Source organism: Somniosus microcephalus, chromosome 7 (assembly GCF_052327205.1).
Source record: "Somniosus microcephalus isolate GS21.2 chromosome 7, FLI_Smic_1.0, whole genome shotgun sequence".
Lineage (NCBI taxonomy): Eukaryota > Metazoa > Chordata > Chondrichthyes > Squaliformes > Somniosidae > Somniosus > Somniosus microcephalus.
Genome location: NC_140993.1, coordinates 69863768 through 69880242, shown reverse-complemented (window position 1 = coordinate 69880242; position 16475 = coordinate 69863768). Strand labels below are relative to the sequence as shown.

General features: G+C 51.4%; 1 protein-coding gene across 5 annotated transcripts in view; it reads right to left on the bottom strand.

Moving 5' to 3' along the window:
- Positions 1 to 16475, bottom strand: part of kif9 (kinesin family member 9) — a 191976-nt gene that overhangs the window by 33560 nt on the left and 141941 nt on the right. For all 5 annotated transcript variants that reach the window (XM_085992553.1, XM_085992555.1, XM_085992556.1 and 2 more), the window contains 2 exons: positions 12632 to 12840; positions 10494 to 10673 (listed from right to left, as the gene is read on the bottom strand). In XM_085992553.1, the coding sequence (XP_085848679.1) occupies positions 10494 to 10673; positions 12632 to 12840 (389 nt within the window). The remainder of the gene's footprint in view (positions 1 to 10493; positions 10674 to 12631; positions 12841 to 16475) is intronic.

Below are 16475 nucleotides of genomic sequence, written 5' to 3'. Positions count from 1 at the left end.
ATGGCCTCCTTCTGTACTGTAACCATTCTATGATTCTATGATTCAAAGCTGCTGGATTTTCATTAAAAAACCTAACTGGGTCACTAATGTCTTTCAGGGAAGGGAACATGACACCTCTACCTAGGCTGGTCTACATGTGACTCCAGTCGCATACTACATGGTTAACTTTCAATGCCCTCAGAGGCAACTAGGGATGGGCAAATAAATGCTGCTTTGACAGTGTTGCCCGAGAACAAATTGAAAAAAAAAGTAGCTGCTCCTCCCTACGAACTGAAAGCCTTTCCCGCATCAAGAAACAGGACTAGGGCTGGTGTGTTTGTGCTGTTGCCCACTGAGGGGTATGCTTGTGTGAACTCAGTTTAGTTTGGGCGTACTATACCATACTAGGGATGATTGGTCATGTATAATGCACAGGCATTGGGGTTCTTCCCCTTTTAATGCATTAAAGTGATGGGATCTGGGCATGTACACAACTCTTGTATGTGAACCTCATCTGTGCTTGGTCAGTTCAAGGAGTGTGGGCTAGAAATTCATTATAGCCCAGGAATGGGTGGTATCTTTAGAAATGTTTGAGAATTAGTGCCAGGCACTAATGCTTTCGACTGCACGCAAAATGAAGTCTCACTGCACAAAGAAATGATTGGGGCGCTAATTCAAGCCTCAAAGCCCAAGCTCATTGGCGTTACACTCAAAGGGTCATCCCGCGACCGGTGGGCGCCGCGGGGACTGGAGTGCATTATCAACCCGGACAATCAAATTTTAATTTAATTTGTTAAGTTTTCTTTAAAGTTTTATTAATTTACAGACAATTTGTTTAAGCACCCAATTAAAAGAGTACACTCAAAGGGTGGACCAATATCAGATGCAGTCTAATCGCAGGTCATCATTGCCACAGGCTTTTTCCAGTTCTTAAAGGGGAGGTTCATTGATGCTGCCGAACCTCATTCTCAGCATTGCTGGCTGTGCTGCTGCCTCAGCAAGCAGCAGCAGGTCAAGTAGAAGGAGCTGGACGACTCAATCAGCTGTACTGATGGCAGAGCCACGCCCCAGGGAGAGAGCCCGTAGATTCTGTGATCAAGCATTGGAAGCATTGGTGTTCGCTGTGGAGAGACGGAGGGTGGTGCTTCACCCAGCAACTGTGGAAGCAAGTCTTCCGCACCATGTGGAGGGAGGTAGCCCAGCATGTCTCGGGCAGCACTGTGGTCCCCAGGACCCACACACGGTGCAGGAAGAAATTTAACGACCTCACTCGGATGAGTCAATGCTTCAACAAATGCTACATACCACCATCTGAACCACAGTTTTCACACACTGTCCGAAGCACCACTCCCCCAGCACTCACCCAACATTCTCTACCTACCAACACTCACATCTCACACCTTGCACACAATGACAGCCAAACACATTGCTCCACACTCACTCACATACTTTCTTTTCTCTTGCAGGCCAAGGTGGCTCACAACAGGAGGGAGCAGGAGCACACAGGCGGGGCACAAGCAGACACCCATCCACTGTCTGAGCTTTTTTAAAATTTGTTTATGGGATCAGGGCGTCGCTGGCAATGCCAGCATTTATTGCCCATCCTTAGTTGCCCTTGAGAAGGTGGTGGTGAGCCGCCTTCTTGAACCGCTGCAGTCCATGTGGTGATGGTACTCCCACAGTGCTGTTGGGTAGGGAGTTCCAGGATTTTGACCTAGCGACGATGAAGGATCAGCAATATACTTCTAAGTCAGGATGGTGTGTGACTTGGAGGGGAACTTGGAGGTGGTGGTGCTCCTACACGCCTGCTGTCCTTATCCTTCTAGGTGGAAGAGGTCGCGGGTTTGGGAGGTGCTGCCGAAGAAGCCTTGGCGAGTTGCTGCAGTGCAACTTGTAGATGGTACACACTGCAGCCACGGTATGCCGGTGGTGGAGGGAGTGAATGTTTAAGGTGGTGGATGGGGTGCCAATCAAGCGGGCTGCTTTGTCCTGGATGGTGTCGAGCTTCTTGAGTGTTGTTGGAGCTGCACTCATCCAGGCAAGTGGAGAGTATTCCATCACACTCCTGACTTGTGGCTTATAGATGGTGGAAAGGCTTTGGGGAGTCAGGAGGAGAGACACTCGCCGCAGAATACCTAGCCTCTGACCTGCTCTTGTTGCCACAGTATTTATGTGGCTGGTCCAGTTAAGTTTCTAGTCAATGGTGACCCCCAGGATGTTGATAGTGGGGGATTCGGCGTTGGTAATGCCATTGAATGTCATGGGGAGGTGGTTAAACTTTCGCTTGTTGGAGATAGTCATTGCCTGGCACTTCTGTGGCGCGAATGTTACCTGCCACTTATCAGCCCAATCCTGAACATCGTCCAGGTCTTGTTGCATGCGGGCATGGACTGCTTCATTATCTGTGGAGTTGCGAATGGCACTGAACACTGTGCAGTCATCAGCGAACATCCCCATTTCTGACCTTATGTTGGAGGGAAGGTCATTGATGAAGCAGCTGAAGATGGTTGGGCCTAGGACACTGCCCTGAGAAACTCCTGCAGCGATGTCCTGGGGCTGTGATAATTGACCTTCAACCACCACAACCATCTTCCTTTGTGCTAGGTATGACTCCAGCCAGGGGAGTGTTTTCCCCGATTCCCATTGACTTTAGTTTTACTAGGGCTACTTGATGCCAGACTCGGTCAAATGCTGCCTTGATGTCAAGGACAGTCACTCTCACCTCACCTCTGGAATTCAGCTCCTTTTTCCATGTTTGGACCAAGGCTGTAATGAGGTCGGGAGTTGAGTGGTCTTGGCGGAACCCAAACAGGGCATCAGTGAGCAAGTTATTGGTGAGTAAGTGCCGCTTGACAGCACTGTCAATGACACCTTCCATCACTTTGCTGATGATTGAGAGTAGACTGATGGGGCGGTAATTGGCCGAGTTGGATTTGTCCTGCTTTTTGTGGACAGGACGTACCTGGGCAGTTTTCCACATTGTCGGATAGATGTCAGTGTTGTAGCTGTACTGGAACAGCTTGGCTAGAGGCGTGGCTAGTTCTGGAGCACAAGTCTTTAGCACGATAGCCGGGATGTTGTCGGGGCCCATAGTGCGCTCCAGTGCGCTCAGCCATTTCTTGATATCACGTGGAGTGAATCGAATTGGCTGAAGAATGGCTTCTGTGATGGTGGGGACCTCAGGAGTAGGCCGATATGGATCATCCACTTGGCACTTCTGGCTGAAGATGGTTGCAAATGCTTCAGCTTTGTCTTTTGCACTCACATGCTGGGCTCCACCATCATTGAGGATGGGGATATTCTTGGAGCCTCCTCCTCCCGTTAGTTGTTTAATGGTCCACAACCATTCATGACTGGATGTGGCAGGACTGCAGAGCTTTGATCTGATCCGTTGATTGTGGGTTCGCTTAGCCCTGTCTATAGCATGCTGCTTCCACTTTTTAGCATGCATATCGTCCTGTGTTGCAGCTTCCCCAGGTTGGCACCTCATTTTTAGGTACGCCTGGTGCTGCTCGTGGCATGCTCTTCTACACTCGTTGTTGAACCAGGGTTGGTCCCCTGGCTTGGTGGTAATGCTAGAGTGAGGGATATGCTGGGCCACGAGGTTACAGATTGTGGTGGAATACAATTCTGCTGCTGCTGATGGCTCACAGCGCCTCATGGATGCCCAGTTTTGAGCTGCTAGATCTGTTCTGAATTTATCCCATTTAGCACAGTGGTAGTGCCACACAACACGATGGAGGGTGTCCTCAGTGTGAAGACGGGACTTTGTCTCCACAATGACTGTGCGGTGGTCACTGCTGCCAATGCTGTCATGGACAGATGCATCTGCGACAGGTAGATTGGTGAGGACGAGGTCAAGTAGGTTTTTCCCTCTTGTTGGTTCACTCACCACCTGTTGCAGGCCCAGAATCGCAGTTATGTCCTTCAGGACTCGGCTAGCTCGGTCAGTAGTGGTGCTACCAAACCACTCTTGGTGATGGACATTGAAGTCCTCCACCCAGAGTACATTCTGTTGCCATACTACTCTCAGTGCTTCTTCCAAGTGGTGTTCAACAGCTGGAGGAAAGAGTGCTGCAAATCATTGGGCGCCAGGGGGTGGGTGCCGTGGCCACTGACGACGTTGACCCCCTTGGGGAAAGCAACGATATGTTCATCCCTACTCCTTCTTGTCACATCCCACTTCCCCCTCACCGCACAAGTGTTTCGCACTTTCCAGCTAATCATGCTGTGTGCATGCATTTCTCCCTTCCTGCCCCCTTCCCCTCACCCTAACCCGACTCTTCTGCCTTTATGCTTTCAGATAATGAGCAAGCACCTGCGCAGAGGGCACCGTTGAGAGTGAGGCAGGAGAAGAGGAGAAGGAAAAACACACTGCGTCACTGCATGTCTCACCCACAGGCACCAGCTCAGATACTGGCACTACATATTCTTTAGAGGCTAGTATAGTAGCGGGATCTGCACAGGGCGAGGCACTGGGAACGAGTGGGCTGCAACAAGGCCAGGGGGAAAGGGTAGCTTGGGGGCCAGCTCCCCGGAGGACGAGTTCTGCTGCACAGGACTCAGAGGAGGACCTCAATGGGGAGGCGTTTAGAAGAAGGGTGATGGGCATGCGCACAGATTTGATAGGTGCAATGGCAAGGGTGCCCGAGAGCCTCTCAGCAATGATAAGGAGCATGGAGGAGTGCGGCGGCGCAACGGGGGGACTGGATTTGCCATGCGGTGCTTGATTCACCTTGCGCCGGCGCTACTGCATCAGTGCACTGTTAGCTGCCGTTAACGGGAGGCACTAATCAACTGAATTTTTCCCCCTAACACTTTGTGGAATCTGCTATCTAGCTCTGGTACTTTGCCAGATAGGAGGCCTGTGCCAATAGATTGGCCTAGCTGCTGTGCATTCTCCTCCAGTGGGAGTGTGAGCTTGGCTGTGAAGCATTTCATTTCCTGTGCATCAGAGATACGGAGGGAGGAAAATTCCTAGTTGATTTTGGTGGGGTGGTTGATGGCTTGGCTGTACGAATGAAGCATCAATCTAGTGGTTCTATGTTGTGTTTGCTTGTGCAAGGTATATTGCAGAAGCTTTCCTGGCTTGTTTCCCTGCTCGCAGTATAACAATAACATCCTCTCAATGCCTGCAGAGAACAGGTTTATTAGCTCTCCCAGAGTCTGGATCAGCCCACTTTCAGCGTGTCGTCTCGTATGCTGGTATTCCAGCTCACCTGTTTGCACTCCTAGTTTGGAGTTGGAGCATCTTGTGGATTTTGGTTGAAGAGGTAGGTCCTTTGTAGCCTCTGAGGACTGCTGTTGATATTTACCCATTGCAATGTTAGGTGTCAGTTCTTGGCTGTGAACTTGTGGTCATTAGGAGGGATGGGCTGGGTCACCAGCGTTGGGAAGGGGTGGGGGGTTGGAGATCCCTTGTGTTAATTGAAGATTAATAGATGTGTTATCAGAGCTGGCAACAGGGCAATGGTGCATCTATGAACCAATGGCAGGTGGGTGTTTTAGGGTTTTCGTCTAGTCCGGATTACAACTTGTGTGGGTTGGACTAAAAGGTGAACTCCTTCCCTGTTCAATGGAGGGCAGACCATGTACTATGTCACTGTATCTCACTACGACTACCATAAATGCCTGTCTGGGTTACTGGGAAGCCTCTCAAAATATAGGGTAGGTCTCTGTGGTAAACCACTGTTTGTATTCCACTGTGTACATGCCTGGACATGCCTCGGCTGACTCCTCCCACAAGTCCAAGTATAAAGGTGACTGCTCCCCAGCCCTTTGTATTTCTGGACCGGTCGACCACTCGAGGCAGACCTTCATTCTTTTGTTAATAAAAGCCTTTAGTTACTCTCTTAACTCTCAGTCTTTTATGAGTAATTAATAGCGCATCAATTTTATTAACAAAATTTTTATAATGGAGAAGATCCTCACACCAGCATGCCTGGACTTAGATCATCGGGAGGCGGACTCATCCACCAAGGTTACTCACTGGCTTAAGTGTTTCGAAAAATTCCTGACCGCCTCCGCAGCAATCAAATCGGACGAGGACAAACTGGATGTCCTGACCTCCAAAGTGAACCACCGCGTGTACTCGGTCATCCAAGACGCGACCTCGTACGCGGACGCTATCAAGCTCCTCAAGGACCAGTACACGCGCCCAGTGAACGAAGTGTACGCCAGGCACCTTCTGGGGAGTCGTAAACAACAACCTGGGGAATCGACCGTGGAATACCTTCAGGCACTGTCTGTGCTTGGCCGGGCCTGTGGTTGTAAGGATGTAAAGGCCGCCGTGTACACAGAGGAACTTATCCGGGACGCTTTTGTAGCGGGCCACAGATCCAATTACACCCGACAGCGACTGTTGGAGCAGAGTGACCTCGACCTCAACAAGGCCTCTGAACTCGCACTATCATTGGATGCAGCCTACCGGGGCATGGATGCCTACTCCTCTGCACCGTGGACACCGCGGGGAATGACAGCCTGGGACACGGTAGGACCGCCTCATAGCGCCGTGCCACCCCAGCCACACCCCAGCAACGGCCCAACTACCGCAGCAGTGTCCCAAGGCCAGACAGCAGTGCCCCAAGGCCAGAAATGCTACTTCTGTGGCCAGGCAAAACACCCCAGAGCGCGCTGCCCGGTGAAAAACGTGATCTGCTCGGGCTGCGGGAAGAAGGGACACTACGCTAACGTCTGCAGGGCCAAAGCCACCCCGAACCCCAGCAGCACCGCGTGTGGGCCATGCGGGCCGCCATCTTGGGCCTCCCCGGCCATGTGCGAACCACCGGTACAGCAGCCATTTTGGACGCCTCCAGCCACATGGGGATCATGGACGCCGCCATCTTGGACGACAGCCGGAACGCAGCAGGCCCCCAACACCGCCTCATCTGATACCCGCAGCGACACACCGACCCCTACGCTGGCATCCGTTACACTGGACCAAGCGAGACCGCACCAGCTGGCCAGTTCCACAATGGACATTAAGGTAAATGGCCACGATACAATCTGCCTTTTTGACTCTGGGAGCACGGAGAGCTTCATCCACCCCGACACGGTGCGGCGTTGCTCTCTCCCAGTCCTGCCTGCGCACCAGCGGATTTCTATGGCCTCCGAGTCCCAGTCGGCGGACATCGGCGGCTACTGCGTAGTGACACTCGTAGTAGACGGGACCGTGTACGATCATTTTAAACTTCTGGTCCTGCCCGACCTCTGCGCTGCCGTCCTGCTGGGGTTAGATTTTCAGTGCCACCTTAAAAGTGTTACGATGGCGTACAGTGGACCCCTACCCCCACTCACAGTCCGCAGCCAGCAGCTCCCAAATTGCCCGCTGCGCACCAGGTGCAACCTCTCCACACTCAGAGTCACCCCCCCCCCACTGTTTGCTAACCTCACCCCCGACTGTAAGCCCATCGCCACAAAGAGCAGGCGATACAGTGCCGGGGACAGGGTTTTCATTAAAACCGAAGTGGAGCGGCTCCTGAAGGAAGGGATTATTGAGGGCAGCACCAGCCCCTGGCAAGCCCAGGTTGTGGTCGTTAAGACCGGCGAGAAGCAGCGCCTGGTCATCGACTACAGCCAGACAATAAATCGCTACACCCTGCTGGACGCCTACCCACTCCCCCGCATAGCTGATATGGTCAACCAGATCGCGCAGTACCGCGTCTTCTCGACCATTGACCTGAAATCAGCGTACCACCAGCTCCCTATCTGCCCTGAGGACCGCCAGTATACTGCCTTTGAGGCAAACGGCCGCCTCTACCACTTCCTTAGGGTTCCCTTTGGCGTCACCAACGGGGTCTCCGTCTTCCAAAGGGAGATGGACCGGATGGTAGATCAAAATGCGTTGCAGGCCACTTTCCCATATCTGGACAATGTGACCATCTGCGGCCGTGACTTGCAGGAGCATGACGCAAACCTCGAAAAATTCCTCCGCACCGCCCAACTCCTGAACCTGACATATAACAAGGAGAAGTGCATATTCCGCACAAACCGCCTCGCCATCCTTGGCTGTGTTGTGGAACACGGAGTCATCGGCCCCGACCCCGACCGGATGCGTCCCCTTATGGAACTCCCACTGCCCCACTGCCTCAAGGCCCTGAAGAGGTGCCTAGGGTTTTTCTCCTATTATGCCCAGTGGGTCCCCTACTATGCGGACAAGGCCCATCCGCTGATCAAGTCCACCTCTTTTCCCTTGACGGCAGAGGCCCGCTTAGCCTTCCACCGTATCAAGGAAGACATTGCCAAAGCCACCATGCACGCAGTGGACGAATCCATCCCCTTCCAGGTGGAAAGCGACGCGTCCGACTTTGCCCTGGCCGCTACCCTCAATCAGGCGGGGAGACCCGTGGCCTTCTTTTCATGAACCCTCCAAGGCCCGGAGACCAGACACTCCACTGTTGAGAAGGAGGCCCAGGCGATTGTGGAGGCTGTGCGTCATCGGAGGCACTACCTGGCCGGAAAATGATTTACCCTGCTCACTGACCAACGTTCAGTTGCTTTCATGTTTAACAACAAGCAGAGGGGCAAAATCAAAAATGACAAGATCTTGAGGTGGAGAATCGAACTTTCCACCTACAATTACGAGATCTTGTACCGGCCCGGGAAGCTCAATGAACCCCCGGATGCGCTATCGCGTGGCACCTGCGCCAGCGCGCAGATCGATAGACTGTGGGCCCTCCACAATGACCTCTGCCACCCGGGGGTCACCAGGTTCTTCCACTTCATCAAGGCCCGCAACCTGCCTTACTCCATTGAGGAGGTCAGGACCATGACCAGGAACTGCCAAGTCTGCGCTGAGTGCAAACCGCACTTTTATAGACCAGACAGGGCCCACCTGATAAAAGCCACTCGCCCCTTCGAGTGCCTGAGCGTTGATTTTAAAGGGCCTCTCCCCTCCTCCGACCGCAATGTGTACTTCCTCAATATTATTGATGAGTACTCCCGTTTCCCGTTCGCCATCCCCTGCCCGGACATGACCAGTGCCACGGTCATTAAATGTCTGAACGACCTCTTCACCCTGTTCGGTTTCCCCAGCTATATCCATAGCGACCGGGGCTCATCGTTTATGAGCGACGAACTCCGTCAGTACCTGCTAACTAGGGGTATTGCCACAAGCAGGACCACCAGTTACAACCCCCGGGGGAACGGACAGGTGGAAAGAGAAAATGCGACAGTTTGGAAGGCCGCCCTGCTAGCCTTAAAGTCTAGGGGCCTTCCAACCTCCCGCTGGCAGGATGTGCTCCCCGATGCGCTCCACTCTATTCGGTCACTGCTCTGCACTGCCACTAACGCCACCCCTCATGAGAAAATGTTTGTCTTCCCAAGGAAGTCCACATCGGGGACATCGCTACCGCCATGGCTGACGTCCCCAGGGCCGGTCCTACTGAGAAGGCATGTGAGGACCCATAAAATGGACCCCCTGGTCGAGAGGGTCGACCTCCTCCACGCCAACCCCCAGTATGCTTACATTGCATACCCGGACGGGCGGGAGGACACAGTCTCCATAAGAGACCTTGCACCCTCGGGGGCCGCAGTAACCCACTACTCACTACCACCCCCCCCACGATCCGATATCCAGCCCCAGCAGACGGCAGGCCTGGGCCCCGCGACCCGCTCGACATCTACGAGGACGACACGCCTGTGCCACAGCCCACGCAGGACTCGACGCCGGAAGCTCCACTACCCCTGCCGTCGCCACGCCGATCACAGCGGCAGACAAGACCTCCGGAGAGACTCCAATACACTAACTTTTAATACACTTCACCCCGCCGGACTCAATTTTAAACAAGGGGTGAATGTGGTAAACCACTGTTTGTATTCCACTGTGTACATGCCTGGACATGCCTCGGCTGACTCCTCCCACAAGTCCTAGTATAAAGGTGACTGCTCCCCAGCCCTTTGTATTTCTGGACCGGTCGACCACTCGAGGCAGACCTTCATTCTTTTATTAATAAAAGCCTTTAGTTACTCTCTTAACTCTCAGTCTTTTATGAGTAATTGATAGCGCATCAGTCTCCACCCACAATTACTGTGTTCTCCAAACGAAAGTTAAGCATCAGGAATACCACTTTGTAAACTGTGGTATGTAAAGTGACACTTTATATGGCATTAGTGAGATCACACATGGAGTAACACTATAGTTTGGTCACTGGATCCAAGAGTTGAGAGAGCAGAAAGCATTCATTGAGGACTTAGGATTGTACCTGGGATCTTCTAGTCTATATGGTTTAGTAGAAGAGTTACATTTATATAGCGCCTTATCATGTCTCTCAGAAATGTCTCAGTGTCTCCCATCCAATGAGTTGCTTTGTAGCCTTTTCGTGCAAAGTAAGATCCCACAAACTGGGAAGAATAAACAGTAAATCTGTTTTTGGTTGAGGGAGGAATGTTGGCCAGGACTACTTCCCACTCTTCTTTCAATAGTGTCTTGCCATCTTTACAATCTATCTGAGCCACTGAAATAGGCACAGAGTCTCACCTGAAGCGCACCTTGGGGCTGAGTGGTCTTCCCTTACCTGTCAGCAGCCGCAGCCTGCACTGGTCGACCAGCTTCTGACAGTACTGCAGCTCCACCCGCAGGTCTCGCAATGCGTCAAAGTCATGCCGGTAGTGCTGTTTCAGATTCTTCAGCTGCATGATTAGATTGAACTCATCTTCGTCGATTATGGGGTCACCTTGTTCGTTCATGTACTCACCTGTCAGGTATGGAAAGAACCACAATCAACAAGTTTGGACATTTTCAGGTTATGGTCCTTAGTACAGAACTCTGTTATAAGCACAATGAGCTATATTGAGGATAATAGATGGTAGTGAGTCAAGTACAACTCTGGTAATGAATTACATAAACTGTATGTAATACAGATGTCTTGAGAGATAGCTGGTAATGAGCTATGGTAGCTATTGTTTCTGACCTATTGTTGGCCATCTATTATCCGTCACTATCTCGCCCAAGTGGCCATTCATCATGCATGAGCCTATAAAGTGAGTGGCGTTAGGCTATTTGACCACCACACACCAGTCTTATCCTGTCCTTGTCTGAAGGCATACACTTTCCAGCAGGGATCATCAGCTAGCAATCAGAAACAGGAACCCGTGCTCATTTCCCCCAACCCTCCCCCCAGGCATGTGATGCTGAGTCCAATTGCAGCGCATCAACTGCTGCTTTGGCTGAGCACAACTAACTCAGCACAGACCAGAGAACTGAAATCGGATCTTCCTTGTCTGTCTACCCACTGAGCCATCGGGGGAGCAGGGAACATAATTTGAACGAGAACCCACTGCCCCGTTCCAGTAGTGAAATCATAAAAGTTGTACGCTGGGCATTTATGAATGGGGCCTGAGGGCTGTGGGCAAAAAGTCCATTTCTGGAAAAGTTAAAATAGCATAGCATTGTAGGAGTCTACGTACTCCTAACAAAATATACTGAACTCGGAGAGGTTCAACAGAAAAGGTTTAATTGTTGAGACCACATGTTGAACACAAAAATGGCGTCAGAGACCACACCAAGTCCGACTGCCTTTACTCAGTCCCCAGCTTCGACTGCTCCTCCCCCGCTCTGGGCTTAACTATGTTGCAGATCGAGTTTCTTAAAGGTGTGATCCTTCTTAAAGGCATGACGCCTGATTTATAGTCTACGGACCGAAAAGCGGATTGTGTCCTTTCTGTGATCGGTACGCCACAGCATCCTATTTCTCCATGCTGTAGCTCAGTGAAATCAATGCTCCCTCACCTCCACTAGTGTCCCCTTGCGTTGGCTGCTAGGAGGCACAAGGTAGTACAAACATGTTGAATTTTCCTTGCGACACACCACACTGGGCAGGGGAGTGGAGCGGGGAGGAGAACTTGAAGACTGAACCATCCAAATTGTAGCTCTGTCCACAAATGCTCAATGCGGAGGGCGACATTATTACAGTTACGAATATTCCCTCCCTCCAATTTTATCCCCTTTTTGTTTCCAGGCTGGAGTCAGTCTATTTAAACTGGGCATAAGCTAAAGACATCGGCTGCCTTGATATCTTGGCCAAGGGTGTGAGCCTGGACAACGAGTGTCTGTGAGCTATTCTACCGCAGAGGGCTATCACAGCTGAGTTGGATCCTGTACTGACCTGACGTTTACACACACATTTATTGGACTTAGTGGTTAGATTACTGGACTAGTAATCCAGAGAATGTGAGTTCAAATCCCACAATGGCAGTTTGATCATTTGAATTCAGCTTTAAAAAAAGGGGCAATGAAGCAATCGGATCGTCATGAGAATCCAACTGGTTCACTAATGTCCTTTAGAGAAGGAACCTGCCATCTTTATCCAGTATGGCTTATGAGTGACTCCAGTCCCACACCAACATAGTTGACTCTTAACTGCCCTCTGAAGTGGCCAAGCAAGCCTCTCGGTTGTATCACCACCTTCCCAGGGCAACTAGAGATGGGCAATCAATGCTAGCCTCGCTAGTGACGCCCACATCCCGAGAATGGGGGAAAAAAGGCAATTTTCAGCAGGGATAACAAGACAGTGATGAGGAGCAGCAACCTTGGGATGATTGCAGTGCCATTACTGCTGCCCTAGTTCAGCTAACCCAGTAGACTGGGGAATCAAGCCTGGTATCTTCTAGGCAAGTGTGTCTCAGAACTTGTACACTTTCCTTGTGGCATTACCTTGGTCCTGCCGCTCCCGTTTCTTGACGTTGAGCAACTGGTTAGTGACGTCGATCTCCTCCTTGGTGTTGTTGATCCTCTCAGTCAGCTCCTTCAGGCTCTTCCTCTTGTCACTGAGAATACTTTTATTCTCAATCAGGATGCGATTAATCTCGCGCCCTTTCTCCGTTTTGAACACTTCAAACATCACCGTCTTCAGTGGAGGAGTGCTGAGTCACAAAAGTGGAAAGCAGAAATCAGGAATAAAACTAGAAGGAGGAATGAACCCTAATTGGACCAAACTGTTTTTGTTAGATATTATTTTTTCCTTAGATTTGCTCCCTTTTGATTCCCTTCTCTCCAAAAGGTTCCGCCCCTTGCTGTGATACAGATCCATAGGCTATTTGACAGTGGGAAGCATCACAATTTAACCTGATCCTGTCGTCACCACTTTCCAGCAGGGAATACTGGATAGCAATCGAAGCAGGCACACTGGCTGATTTTCCCCACCCCCAAAATCCAGGGATGCCAGGCCAACATCAGCACCCCAGCCATTTCCTCAGCTGAGACCAACTAACTCAGCACAGATTGGGGTTTGAACTAGGACCCTTTTGATGGGCTAGTCCTGAATCACACAGTGCCTTTATCCACTGGATCACTGAGGGAAGACCAAATGGTAAGTTATCTTCAAACCCTGCTCACCACCCCCTCATGCACATTGAGAAGTGTCTGAAAGGTGCTGAAATTCTTTGAGTATTTGATGGAACTGGTGCATGGTGGTCTTATAGAGGATGTTACAGATCTAGAAAGGGCAAAAGTTACTATTCGACTGTAAGCGGCATCACTGTCGAACTCAATCCTGTCCTCATCCAATATTGACATGTGTATAACACATTTAGAAAAGAGAGAGAAGGGGAAAAGGGGAGGTGGAGTAGCTGTACTTATTAGGAAAAACATAATGGCAGTAGAACAAAGTGATGCAGCAATCAGCAAGACAAAATAGAATTCATATGGATAGAGATAAAAGATAATAAAGGATCAATCACACTAATAGGTGTAGTCTACAGACCAACTAATAGTGGAAGGGCGGTGGAGGAAGAAATATGCAGACAAATTAGGGAAATGAGTAAAAAACATAGAATAATAATCATAGGGGATTTCAACTACCCTGATATTAATTGTACAGAAGTAGGTAAAGGGAATAAGGGAATGGAGTGCCTACAATGTGTATGGGACTCCTTTCTAACCCAATATGTAAAATGCTCAACAAGGGAGGATTCGCTATTGGATCTAGTAATGGGGAATGAACCAGAGCAGATAAGAGAAGTAAAAGTAGGGGAACATCTAGGCAATAGTGACTATAATATAATATGCTTTAAGATGATAATTGAGAAGGACATAAGTACAGGTAGACTATCCTTTATCCGAAAACCTCGGGACCAGCCGAGTTTCGGATAAAGGAGAATTTCGGATTTCGGAAGGTGGGTCGGCGGGGGTCCGTGGGGGGGGGTCGGCGGGGGGTCGTGCGCACGACTTACGCTGACGCTCAGCGTAAGTCAGTCGGGGTCGGCGGGGGTCGGGGCCGGCGGGGTACGCGGGGGGGGGTCGGCGGTTGTCGGGGCTGGCGGGGTCCGCGGGGGGGTCGGCGGTTGTCGGGGCTGGCGGGGTCGGCGGTTGTCGGGGCTGGCAGGGTCCGCGGGGGGGTCGGCGGTTGTCGGGGCTGGCGGGGTCGGCGGTTGTCGGGGCCGGCGGGGTCCGCGGGGGGGTCGGCGGTTGTCGGGGCTGGCGGGGTCCGCGGGGGGGTCGGCGGTTGTCGGGGCTGGCGGGGTCGGCGGTTGTCGGGGCCGGCGGGGTCCGCGGGGGGGTCGGCGGTTGTCGGGGCTGGCGGGGTCGGCGGTTGTCGGGGCTGGCGGGGTCGGCGGCTGGCGGTTGTCGGGGCTGGCGGGGTCGGCGGTTGTCGGGGCTGGCGGGGGGGTCGGCGGGGGGTCGTGCGCACGACTTACCCTTTATCCGAACTTCCGCAACTGGAACCCTCTAAAAACCGAAGGTTTTTTCGTTCAGCGTAAGTCGTACGCACGACTTACGCTGAACGAAAAAACCTTCGGTTTTTAGAGGGTTTCGGTTTTCGGAAGTCCGGATAAAGGGTAGTCTACCTGTATGATGAAATCCAGGGTAATAGATTGAAGAAAAGCTGATTTTGAGGGGCTGAGAATAGAACTTGGGAAAATAAAATAGGCAACAATATTGGCAAACAACAATGTAGAACAGCAATGGGAAACATTTAAAACGGTGTTCAACAGAGTGCAGGAGCAATATATTCCGCTAAAAGGAAAAAACAAACTAAACACTAATGAGACTCCATGGATGAATAAAGCCATAAGGGAACAATTGAGGATAAGGACAGAGACATACATTAAGTACATAGACAGCAGGGGAGTGCATGATAAGGGAGAATACAAAGAGATTAGGAGAGAAGTCAATAAAACAATTAGGAAGACTATGAAATTAAATGATCAAGGATCATAAAACAAAATAGTAAAATATTTTACAGGCACATCAATAAAGAAAGGAAGCTTGGGATGGGAATAGAGCCATTAAGGGATAGACAGGATAATACCATAGGTAACGATAGAGATGGCAGAAATATTAAATAATTATTTTGCTTCAGTATTTACAGGGAGATAGAACAGGCGGGCATGACATTAGATGATGAGATGAGTAATGAGATAAGTGCATTTAAAATAAAAAGAGGGGGTATCTATATATATATAAACGGATCGTTCTGTCTGTCCTTCTGTCTGTCCTTCTGTCTGTCCTCGGGTGTGCGTCTGTCCGGCTATGCGCTCGAAAGTTACAGAGCATACCTACGCGTGCGTTACGTCGAAAGAAAGCTCACCGTTCCAAAATGATGGTAAGCGTATTTACGTTTCGGCCGGACAAAAATTGCGCCCGCGGTATCCGAAAAACCTTCAACATTCCGCTCATTAGCATCTCATTATCCGCTCATTAGTGATAGAGTGTTCTCGAGGTCGACCAATCGTACGCCGGGTTGCTGGCGCGTGCGGCTGGGCCCTCCTACGGTCGAGTGACGGGACGATTGACCAATCCTACGCTTCGGTCACCTGACGGTCGACCAATCGGTGCGTGTGTGGGCGGGCCTTATCGTTCTGAACCGAGGTGAGTTGCCGCCATCTTGATTCCAAACTTTTCCTTTCTTTTTCCCGCTTTCTGCATCTTTAAAAAAAACGTTGCTTTCAAAACACATATTGTTTTTAAAAAAAGTTAATTACTTTCTAAATCTTTTATCTAATCTCATTAATTTTCCTACCTTTCCCCGTTTTTCCAGGTAGGCCTCGAAGCCTCGGCCTCTCCTCCGCACCCACGCCCGAGCTAGGCACCTCCCGGCCCCAGTCAACAAGCGGCCCCCGATCGCCGCCATCTTTGTGAAGGCTGGAGGGGCGGGCCTCAGCCGAGCGCCGCTACCGCTGCCATCTTAGTAAAGGCTGGTGCAGCGGGGGCGGCACGGAGCTCCGCGGAGCAGGAGCGCGGCGGCGTCTAACTCTCCCCCCGCCCCCCCCCGCAGTCTGTCTCTCTCTCTCTTCCCCGCGCCTCCTGAATGCGCGGGGGAAGAGGCCCGGGCACCGTGGCCGCTTTCGGAGACTTCAAGTCCGTGACAGGTGAGGAGGGTGTTTGTTAATGCAATCGGCCGCTCAGGCCCAGAGATCGGGAGGCGGAGAGGGGAGGAGGGTTACCAAGGCAACCGGGGCTCGGGCGGGGTCTCTCTGCTCTTGAAGCCGGCTCGGGCGAGGGGCGGGGCTCCAGAGATTGGGCCTCCGGAGATCGCGGGGGGGGGGGGCGAGCCTCG